The sequence below is a fragment of the Lepeophtheirus salmonis genome, chromosome W, assembly GCF_016086655.4.
Source record: "Lepeophtheirus salmonis chromosome W, UVic_Lsal_1.4, whole genome shotgun sequence".
Taxonomy (NCBI): Eukaryota; Metazoa; Arthropoda; class Copepoda; order Siphonostomatoida; family Caligidae; genus Lepeophtheirus; species Lepeophtheirus salmonis.
The window spans coordinates 348,711-360,937 of NC_092585.1; the positions used below are offsets into that span (position 1 = coordinate 348,711).

The window sequence follows — 12,227 nt, forward strand, 5'->3', positions numbered from 1 at the left end:
AGATTGTCGGAAAGTTTTCAAGAGCTGACTGAAAGCCGTTTGTTGTTTGTATGAAATTCGCTACATTTTTAACTCCGAGAACATTTTAAATGTGTTGTGGCATAATGAAAATAAGCAAAGGTGAGTCACAATTGATAAGCCCATTTCTATACGACAAATAATCGAATATTAAACATACAAAATCTCATCAAATAGTGTTCTGCTTCATAATGACCAAAATGGCCATTATTGGCCTTTGTATGTCAATTTTACTGGGTCTTCAGGGATTAATTTGAAGACATGGAAATTGGTCGATTAATCAGTTATTTTGTATGTTCACCCCCAAATAATAATAATAATCTAATTATTGAGGCCATCCCTATTTCAAAGACTCAAATTACCTTCGTAATGCGAGAAGGTTGCAGCCCCAGTGAATACAACTATAAAACTAAGCGCAGATGCAACTAATATCAGGTCCATTTCCGTTGTCTCTGGCTGTTTCGCCTTAAGTAACCGTCTTACTCTATTAATGACAATGGACGAAAAATTATTGAGCCTCTCACCAATGGAATTAAACATGAGAAGACCAAGAGGGATTCCTATCATGGCATACACCATTGTGAAAAATTTCCCTCTGTCTGTTTTTGGAGTAGAGTGTCCGTAACCTGTAAGGAATTGTTTTCTCAATGTGAAGGATCAAAATTATCAAGTTCCCTTTATGGATTAGATTACCTATTGTTGTAAGAACTGTAGTGGCGTAGTAGAATGAGCCAGCAAATTTCCAAGGCATTCCAGCTTTGAATGGTTGCCACAATGTGATAACTTCTTCTATAACTAAAAAATCGTCTCTAGATATGTTGTATTTACTTTTCAATTGTTCTTCCAGTTCTATAAGAAAAAAGATCGTTGTATAATTAATCTTATAAAAAAAGTTTTCTGCAGTCATTTATAAAAAAAGAGTAGAATATTATAATCATATAAAAATAATTAATTAAATTCTGAAAAAAATTTATTTCTGAAGCATTATTTCCCTTATCAAACATTATTCTCCCTTTATTCAGTATAGGAGATGTGAGACAGTTGAGGAATTCGCCCAATTACACCGAGGATTAGACTTGCAAAAACTTTTGGGAGAATTTTTAACAATCAAGCTAATTAAAAGGGGTTTAGATAAGTACTTCTTTCTCTGTTCACTTTTGAGTGTTGATAATAATTTATTAGACAAGTACAGGGTGGGGATTTTAAATCTTGAAAAAGTTTAGACATCAATATCTTGGCAACCCGGATATTTATACTTATGAAAATATGCTTATCAAATTCAGATTCAGTATAAAGAACTTCCTATTTATTTTCTTTTTTAACATGAGTTGACCTAGAGGCCAACAAGATTTCATTAATTTTTTTAATTTATTTTTATAAAATTTCTTTCTTTCTTTTAATATGATGTGTACGCTCGATTGTGTTGGTATTTCTTAGGTGAAGTATCTACAATCAAAAATAACATACTTTCAGCATAGATACAGACAGACTTTGCTTTATTTAGATGATATGGTTGTTATATAAAATGACATCATTTAGCCACAATTGTTGTATTTCCAACTGCTGGGCACCGAGGCCAGCTAAATTTATCTACCACCGCTTCTTTGAGCATCAAGGAACCCTTATAATATCCCAAAATAAACTCCGGCCCTCAGGTTATACAATTGAAGTACTGGGCCCCTAGGCAGTATAAACCCCACTGCCGCTGTGTTTCTAAGCACCAAGGAACCCTTATAATCTGTTATTATACATCCATGCCCACGTGTTGTCCAAGGTTTAATCCGTTTGATATCTTCATGATTAACGTTTTAATAAAAACAAAAAAAACTTTGTAAACTCTTTGGTAGTCCTACATAAAAACATTGATAAATGAAATTAAAAAAAAACAACAATTTTTAAACACTGGAGTGAGCACAGAGTCTTACATTGGAATACTTTTAATTTAAAAAATTAATGTAAATATTATTTCATCATCGGGCCGGGGTGTATTTTGTGATATTAGAGGGGTTCCTTAATGCTTAGGGAAGCGGCGGCAGATAAATTTAACTTGCCTCACGGCCCAGCAGTTCACCTACACAACCTGTGGGCCAGGGTGTATTATTGCATATTAGAAGGGTTTATCCTGGCATGTTTTTTAATCATTCAATAGTTTATCGTCCAGATATAATATAATTGCAATCGAATATGGATGTTTAAAAATGTTGTGTCTGGACGAGGTTGAGGAGACACAAACTATTTATACAAAGGAATCCAAGACGACCGAGAGAATTGAGGAGAGGAAAGATGTGGAGGAATAACACAAAGCTTGTATAATAGGAACAATTATATTCTTATTAATACAAAACACTACTCTGATTTATATATATAATGCATGGCTATTTATACTTATAAAGAGGTAAAGACAGTACTTTACAAACATACATATATATACAAGACAATACAAGAAATAAGAGAATAAGAGGGAAGGAGACACGAATACACTACAAAAACATGAAGAAAAATAACAGTTTTATGTAAGGAAAAACGATTGGTACTGTTACTTGGGGGAAAAAAAGTTTGTAATTATGGTCATTCGTATGGGGCCTAATGCTTAACGCCCTAACGCGTTTAACACCAACGTTTTGAAAACGAAAATGTATTTCATTTATTTAGATTAAAAAAGTATCACATCCACACAAAAAAGAAATCTGTTTGTTCCGAGCCTGTTAAAAATGTTGATGGACAAATATTTTTAGTAATATTTTTATTACTTACTAGCAGTAGTACCAGGCACTGCCCAGAGTTTTTAGGCGTCGACGAAGAGACACACTTTACTATAATATTATAAATGATAACTCCCCAACAAATACTCAGTGTTAAGGTCGGTTTACAGTTCGACGTACGAAGAGGCGTTATCAAACTCAGGACTTGCGTCTGCGCTCTAATGAAGACGCGTTTCACTCCTCCAATCAATTCATCAATTTGTCAGATATCAAATCAAGGTTGTTTTTAGAGCAAGAGCTTACTTTTTATCCTTATCAAAAAAAAAAAAAAAAGCTTTCAGTGTCAAAGTTTGTGTATATTGTGAGGTAAAATAAAGTTAAGATTGTTGATACAATTCATAACGTCATAGCTTATTTGAAAGGTGGAAAGCCTATAAAGTGGAACCAAAAGAGATGATTACGAAAATTGAAAAATTGATTTCTTTTAATGTCTCGTATACAAATAAGTTAGAATTTGCAAATTTTGCTCTCTTCATCATCAATTACTAAAGATAGAAGAAGACTAATATATACAATGGACCTTGTTTTTAAGTGCTATGTGGGTAGTAAAATCATATGATGATTTTTAAATTGATTGAATTAATAGCTTAGAAAACTTCTAATTTCATAGTTAAAAGCTATGGTCCCTCTTTTAATGTGCAAGAAAATAGGAAATGCAAGAGACATAATGATCCTGGAGCAAATAGAAGTGTGAATAAACTGTCTAATGTATTTTGAATAAATTGTCCAAAAATTATTTTATTTACGATTATAATAGTATTTTCTATTATTGATGCATGTAAATGTTCATTTCATTTCTGTATTCAGGGAGTAATATTATTTTTTTTGTACTAATTTTTTTTCTGTGATGGCATTTAAAATAATCATATATATATATTTATTTAAACTGGAGTCTTGAGTTTATTATTTTTTTTTTTATTGGTTTATATTATGCTAATAAATTATTTTCTAGATTATAGATTTTGTTTTATATTATATCAAGAACTTCACTCTGTTCCTTGGCTTGACTCCAAATCATGCCAAATATCAAAGATATATTTATTGAAGGTTTCTCCACAGCAAAAACGAGGTTGTGTGATTGCAATCTCCCTGCTTCATCCCTCTTCATTATATCCCTGGTCACGTCCACTTGGATCTTGAAGCTAAGTGGACGCACATACAAGTATTGGGTTTCGGTCGAGAAATCCTAGACCGGTCTAAGACCATTATACTTTTTGATGGGCCGAATTAGTTCGGTCCAACAAAAAATCCCGGTCTCATAGAAAAGTTCGGCCTAGATCGGTCCAAAGGAAAAGTTCAGTCAAGATTGGTCCAAAGAAAAAATCTAGACCGATTTTAGAGATAAATTATTCGCAAATTTTAACATATTGGTATACAAGACATTAAAAGAAATCAATTTCTCAATCTTCGGTATCATCTCTTTTAGTTCCACATTATAGTCTTTCTACCTTTCAAATGACATGACATCATATGTATTTTCAAGAACAATGACGTCATACGAAGTTTAATCAGAAATAGCTCTCATGAATAAATTTATGTTATATGTATACTGTATTTGTTCTAGAACATATCATATACTTTTGAGATTTTCAAGGTTACCCAGATATTTATTCTTTATTAAATATAATGAACAAATCAATGACAGTCAATCTAGATTAAAAGAAACTTGGTCTCTCATAATAAATAAATGAGACCGAAAAAAATCGGTACACGGTCTGAGAACGCGGTCTGGACAGAAATATCGGTCCAGATCGGTGTAGAAAAAATTACTTAAGACCGAACCAAAAAAAAATTCGGAACTGGACCGAATATCAACACTAGCACGTACGAACACTCTTTCCGTTTCTTCTTTCATACATAGACATTTGTCCATAATATGATCTACTCTGCCAATATTTTCCAATGCAACGGTACTGCAGTCGATGTTATGTACTAATGTCACAAATTGGTGATCATTTTTTTTTTTATATATTTGAATCATTCATCGCTTATCATCATGCTTGATATCAAGAAACTTTTACGATACTATTAACTCTCTTCTAGATGGAATGTGGATAGAGATAGGTTGGTCATGCTGCTTCGTTGCATTGGAAAATATAGGCATATAAATATAATGAAGAGGGATGAAGTAGGGAGATTGAAATCACATAATCTCGTTTTTGCTGTGGGGACCCATTCAATAAATATATCTTAGAATATTTGGCATGATTTGGAGACAAGCCAAGGAAAAAAGTGAAGTACTTTGATATACATGGAAATTATGTTCATAGAACAAGTATAGGACTTCAATAAAAAAAAAACATCCATAATTTAGAAAATAATTTATTAACATAATATAAACCAATGCAAACCTGTAATACTACATTCAAGACTCCAGTTTAAATAAAAATATACATATGATTTTTTTAAACGCCCTCAAAGAAAAAAATTAGCGCAAAAAAATAATATTACACCCTGAATACAGAAATTAAATGAACATATACTTCAACAATATTACAAAATACTTTTATAATATCAAATACAATAATTTTTGGACAATTTATTCAAAATACATTAGACAGTTTATTCACACTTCTATTTGCTCCAGGATCATTATGTCTCTTGCATTTCCTATTTTCTTGCACATTAAAAGAGGGACCATAGCTTTTAACTATGAAATTAGAAGTTTTTAAGCTATTAATTCAATCAATTTAAAAATTATCATATGATTTTACTACCCATATAGCACTTAAAAACAAGGTCCATTGTATAAATTAGTCTTCTTCTATCTTTAGTAATTGATGGTGAAGAGAGCAAAATTTGCAAATTTTAACATATTGGTATACAAGACATTAAAAGAAATCAATATCTCAATCTTCGGTATTATCTCTTTCAGTTCCACATTATAGTCTTTCTACCTTTCAAATAAACTATGACATTATCATTTGCAATCAACAATCTTAACTTTATTTTACTTCACAATATACACAAACTTTGACACTGGAAGCTTCTTATGATTTTGATAAGAATAAAAAGTAAGCTCTTGCTCTAAAAACAACCTTAATTTGATATCTAACAAATTGTTGAGTTGATTGGATGTGTGAAACGCGTCTTTATTACATCGCAGACGCGCGTCCTGAGTTTGATGACGCCTTAGGACGCTTCGCGCCGCGACGCCTCTTCGTACGTCGAACTGTAAACCGACCTTTACTCTCCATTTTTCATGAGTTGGGTTGTGGGAATCGTGTTTTGCGCAAGTGCGCTTACAAATACAACTTCAACTATCTGGTTCCTCTGTTTTCTTTTGGACATAACAAAATCTTTATTAATAAATAATACTTGATGCCCGATGGGTAACTTTATGCGTAGACGGTGTTTTCAGATTCTTCCGCTCTTGAAGCCGTTTTCAAAAAATATCGTTTTAGGTAAAACAGAACGCAGGTCTTGAGTGGTTGCAAGCCCAACACGAATAAATATTTTTGGTTTCCCTCAGACAACACTTTACTTCATGTAGAAAGTTCTCCTTTTTTTAACAGTTATTCAATTTCTTCCATCAAAATCAAATAATAAACAGCATTTGTTAAAAAGTGTCCTGATTCAGCTTCCGCCTTCTCCTCGTACTCGACAAAATATGCATCTATCTCAATGAATATGAATGTAAAAATTGATGGAATCACAGTTAATGTAATTTCTTTAAAGTGTAAATTAGTAAGCAACTTTCTAAATATGAGGTCCGTCAACATATAAACAATCTTGAACAAAAATCAAGGGAAGTAGAAAATCCAAATTTATTTATTTATTAACTTCATGTATACATACAGCCCAATCTTTCATTGACATGCTTGAATTGAAGGTTTTGTATTCAAATTTTTGAGATGAGGTAAGATACTCAAGAATTTTAGCTATAGCTTAAAACCTAAATTCGATTTAAGAGGCATATTTGGCCTTTCAAATGAAATATATCAATTTATAATTATTTTATTGTGACGATCAGTGTTAGCTACTTTAAGTCCACTGGGTTAATAAGAATAAATTTGTTGATAGAAATTGACAATCATTTGCGGTAGAATACAGAAGTAATTCACCCTCAATGAGTAAGGTTGTGAAAAATACTTTTTCTTGGCGAGGGATGATATTCTTCAAAATCATGTCAGTTGACATATTGTCTCATACGAGTTGTATAAGTTTTTTGTTTTTTTAACGTCATAATTATTTTAATTTATCGTGAACATCCATTAATCCTCAATGTATATCTTTTGACTTCAAAAGATGCTAAAATCCTTAGCACAAATAAAAATAAACGACTGTTAAGAAGCACAAGAATTTAGAATGACGTCACAATTGAGCAGTTTTAGTAGAATAAAATTTACATTGTGTTTATATTAATATTCCCCATAACCAGACCTATATTCAAGTTGAGGCTCTCAAATTCTAGGACAGGTAAGGGCCACAACTAGGGATCTTTGTGAAATGGCTAGCTTGAGATTATCTTTATCATTTATTTAATCTTGAATTTTTTTTAACGATAGTTTTGGTGAGACACGGCCCTCTAGTGCCCATGTAGTTACGACACTGGCAGTTTAATTGTTTTAACTGCAGACATTGATCTGAAACTTTGTAAGGTGCTACCTTCCATTGTCAAACAGCCACCTACAAATAAATGGCCGTTTATTCATATTGTGTGCAATTTTATTTTCTTGATTAAATTTGATTACAAAACTGGGAGATGTTTTTATTTATCTAAAATGTTCCTTGGTTTTTTAACAACTATCTCTTCAACGAGGGTTAAATTATTGAATACATCTTAGGCCTCTTAAATTAAAAACAAGATGCTCAATATGTTTAACTGATAAACTGACTAATAAAAATACAATTTTTGGCTCATAGCATCATATTTGGGACAGTAGAAAGAGGCTAAAAAATGTCCACTTTATACACAAAAAAAACTAAAATGACCTGTATCGGGTGGTCCATTAAAATCTGAACACTTACTAATTAAATAATTAATGAAGGTTTAGCAAATGAGATTGATTCATATTTCGATATATTTTTAGCATAAACAATTAGTTACAAAACAAAACAAACCTGAGCTCTCTAGCTTACGTACAAGTTATACTGTTGAGTTATTTGTGTTTTTTGTATATTAGAAATTGAAGCAATTAGCAGATTTCCATAAATCGAACCAATAAAAACAAAAGAGCTAAATTGGTATTAGTTAATTTTTTTTTTTTTAATTCTATCTTATAATTTTTTGGCCACATTTATTTTGAACGGCAAACTCTCGTTCCTACTCCAACATATGATAAAGACTGACTGTATTTCCAAGAAAACTTTAGAATCTCGCCTCTGAAATGAAATCTCGTACTACTTTACAGCCTGATTGCCACGCATTATAAAAAAGGTAGTTATGTTACCGCACCCCGTATATTGAGCGTTTTCACTAACGTCATAACTTGCAACAGAATTGAAGACGCCAATAAATATTGATTACGATGTAATTACATATTTTTAATACTTTTAAGGATATGATATATAATAAAATGAAACATTAAATGCGAATATCAGTGTGTGTGTGAATTGATTTTGCCGATTTTTGCATGAAGTTTCTTAATGCTCATAAGATGGTTTTGGTAACATTTTTTGGCCTTCAAGGCTTGGTAGTCTTTAAATAGTATTTTTCTAAAAACGAATTTTTTGACTATCAAACGACTATTTCATATAAAACGAAAAATAAACATCATAAAATTCTAAGAACTATTCTCGGTTCATGTTGGTATGTACAGTTGCACATTTTTTAAAGAAGATAATAAGGTTGAGAGAAGAAAGAAAAGAAGAGAAAATAAGACAAAAGATTTTTTACAATAATATTAAAGTTAAGCGAACGACAGTTCAATTTGAATATTTCTTCTTCGTCTAAACCTCATCCAGTAAAAATTAAGGTTCAAATCTTTTTATTTCTCAGTTCCATTTTGACATGGCAATAATTCACAATTTCCCTTAACATTAATGCAAAAAAGGTATTAATTGATATAAAAATTGGTCTCTTAAGCGCGCAAAATGGCCCAACATCAACAAGTATCAACGCTGACTTTACATGAACGCTCTATATTATTACAGTCATTACTCGCATTGCACAGCTCTTAGTTTGCGATTGTTTTGATTTATACATTTCATTTTGGATAATGCTTCCTTTTTATTGACAATCATTCCATTAAGTCTCACAAATCAGTAGAGTTGTCGAAAAAAATGGATTCCATTCTTGTAAAGAAATCACTCTCTTATTGTTGTCAAAAATGATATGGTAAGGATGGGAAAGAGCATGCCCGCTGATGACATTTGAACAATAAATACAGGGGAACAATAGTATGTTTGTATTTAAAAATGATGTAATATGATTTAGTTCGTATAATTACTTTATTTTAGGTTTATATATATTAACAAGAAGGATTTCACTTTTTAATACATATTATGACTGACATATATTTACCTTTTTAATACAAAACATATTGAATTAAAACGTAAAAATGATTCGATTAATATTCTCTAAACCTTTCATGTTCAATCATCTCCCCCAGTTTTTTGTATCATGGATGAGTAATAACATCATGACATACATGTTAGTCGCGCTTTGGTAGTGGCTTTTCAAACCTCCGATGAATTTGACTAATGGCATATTTTTAAGTACTTTCGGTTGCGGATATATTGTCATCCATTAGCTTCTAAGATATAGGACCTGCTTCTGCGTTGCTTGACGATCTTTGAAAATAATTTCCAGCGTTTTGTTACTGGATTCTGAATTGAGAACAATTTTTCCAGGTTGTAACTGCTTGAGTGAACGTGAGGCTCGATCTACAGATTTCTTGACTTTTTCTTTAGTCTTCTATCTGAGTCTCATGTTTTGAAATTTCAAAATCGGATTTTTGATCATAAGCTTGTGTTAATGCTACCACTTTTATTCTCTGACGTCTTCCAAAAAGCCACTGCCCCGGGCTAAGGCCATCAAAGCATGGAATTTTACGCCATTCCCTATGTGTGATGGGAAATTCCTTGAAATTTTTTGCTTTTCTAAGTATTTTTTTCATTTCTCTAACAGCACATTCGGCATGACCGTTACTTTCACTATGATGTACCGATGGTAATTGGTGACGATATCTTTAGAATTATACCATTGTGTTAACTTTTCCCAGGTATTGAGGGCCATCATCAGATTGGATATTAATAGGTTTTCCATATTCGAAGAACCAGTTATCAAGGACGGATGTCACAGCCTCAATGTCAAGTTTTTTCAATGACTTTATGAGTGGCCATCCGGAGTATCGGTTAATGAAGATAAAGTAATGTTGACCTTCTTGTTTTCCGAGGTAAACACTTACTGATTCAAACGGTCTTGATGCATTGATTTGGATTTGTGGTTCTCAAGGATAAGATGGAAGATATTTAAGGGTATTCTTAGCATCTCGATACCAAAAGTTTGATATCGTTTGACATTATAGGCCAGAAGTATAACTAACGAGCGTTTATACGTGTCTTTGTGATTCCCGTGTGTTGAAGGTGAATTCTTGCGAGGATTTTTTTTTCGTGCAGCTTTTGGGATTATTATTCAACCTTGGTAGAGTAGAAAACCGTAAGTTTCTTCAATGGAGCTTTGTTTCCGTGTAAAGCATCTATTACTTGATGCAAGGGCCCTCCTTTCATCGTTTTAGTTGACCATGAGTATTGAAAACTAACTCATAACTTTTGATAATTTGCTCGACTCTCTGTTTTGGGCAATCACATTCAGGGGAAAGGCCCTTTAAACGGGTAGAAGACATTTTGAGTTAAAATCGGTGTCACCAATGAAGGAACACGCCACGTAGAATTACTAACATAAACTGAATGTATTTCATCACAGTTCTTAAATAGCATACACAAGGGATCTCAACCTATATTGTCTTAAAAGTATGATCTATATGATAGCCAAAACTTATTCATAGAAATAATAAAATAAATGGGCTGAAAAGTGTCGGGATTCACACATAGATGGCACAATATTTTTTTTATTGACTTCATTTTCAATTAGTACCTAGCTTCAAAAGACAATTGTCAAAATTTCATGACAATCTGTGCTTTAGTTTGTAAGTTATTGGGCTAAGTGTGACACTACTTTTGTTATTTCCAAAACAATTAATCAAAAACAACTTCGTGTTTTAATTTTAAACTTTTTCTTGATGGGTAAAAATACCGTTCAAGCTAAGCAATGACATGAAAAATGTTATGGGGACTTTGCTCCATAAGTGAATAAAAAGAAATAATTTACAAAAAAAGAAGCCATTTTGGACAGGAAAAAGATAACGTGTTTTCTTTGTTAAGACCAGTACTTTTCAGCCCATGTGTTATACATATATGTTTACGACGAGGGATGGACTAGAAATTGTATTCCTGACTTTTAAGTAGCGAAGCATAAGCACAGTATAACTTTTTACTTCTTTTTTTTTTTTTTTTTAAATTGTTATGAGATAGCCATGAGTAAGGGTCATAATTTTGGTAAGAATAGAAAAGCGTGCGAGGAGAAGAGAAGAAATACTTATGGCATCATTGATTAAATAATATACATCTTCTTCTATCAATCATGACGTTATCATTCCCGCCTTTATTATTTAATATTAATATACTATTAGATGCTGATAGTCGATAGAGAACTGAATAAAATGCCTAAAATAATGTCGCCTTCTGTCTGGATTTATGAAAATGGAGGCCCAGGAATTTGGAAAATACTTACCGGATGAAAAACATATGGTTTGTGGGATTTGTTGATATAAATGTACCTTTAGTCCCCTGTCTAGAATTACACGCCACTCATTATCCTCATCTTATATCAAGAGCATGGATATTCATCTAAAAAATCAAGTTAATGATGAATACATCAAGTCAGACCTTAATTCGGATCTCACAAAGATGCTTATTGCATGTAATATAACCTTATCCATTGCTAATCATCTACGTTCAAAAAATTTATGGAGAAATACACGGGTAAATTCTTCCCTTCCCGAGGAACCATCATTAAATTAATGGAGGATGTTGGTACTGATGTCATTTATAGAAATACATATAAAAATGTTTTGAGTCATCCACACCAAATGACGATCAAGTTATCAGTAAAAAGTATTTACTAATATCGAAATGGAACTCTGAGTTTTGTATTATCTAACAATAAGTATTCAAATTTTTTTAAATATAATATGAATCTATTTTAGCTAAACATATCCAGAATTATGATACACAACTCATTAAATGGCAAAAACAACTGCTTAAATGGTCACAACAACGGGGGTAGTATCTTTGGATGGCTTGCAACTAATTTGTCTGAAACTAGTTTCTTCACTTAAAGACTTGGGTATGATCATTAGGTTTTCCAATATTACATAGTCAATAAATATTACTTTTTTCATCACTTAAGGCTTAGCTATGGTTGATAGGTTCCAAGAAATG

At 32.0% G+C, this 12,227-nt stretch overlaps 1 protein-coding gene across 4 annotated transcripts in view; it reads right to left on the minus strand.

Moving 5' to 3' along the window:
- The window catches only part of LOC121131300 (two pore potassium channel protein sup-9-like), a 194,708-nt gene that overhangs the window by 155,720 nt on the left and 26,761 nt on the right, over positions 1-12,227 (minus strand). Inside the window, exons 3-4 of one of the 4 annotated variants that reach the window (XM_071893845.1) lie at positions 712-867; positions 381-644 (exon numbers count right to left, since the gene is read on the minus strand). The exons of the other annotated variants lie outside the window; for them this stretch is intronic. Of the exons in view, the coding sequence (XP_071749946.1) occupies positions 381-644; positions 712-867 (420 nt within the window). The remainder of the gene's footprint in view (positions 1-380; positions 645-711; positions 868-12,227) is intronic. 4 annotated transcript variants of the gene reach the window in all.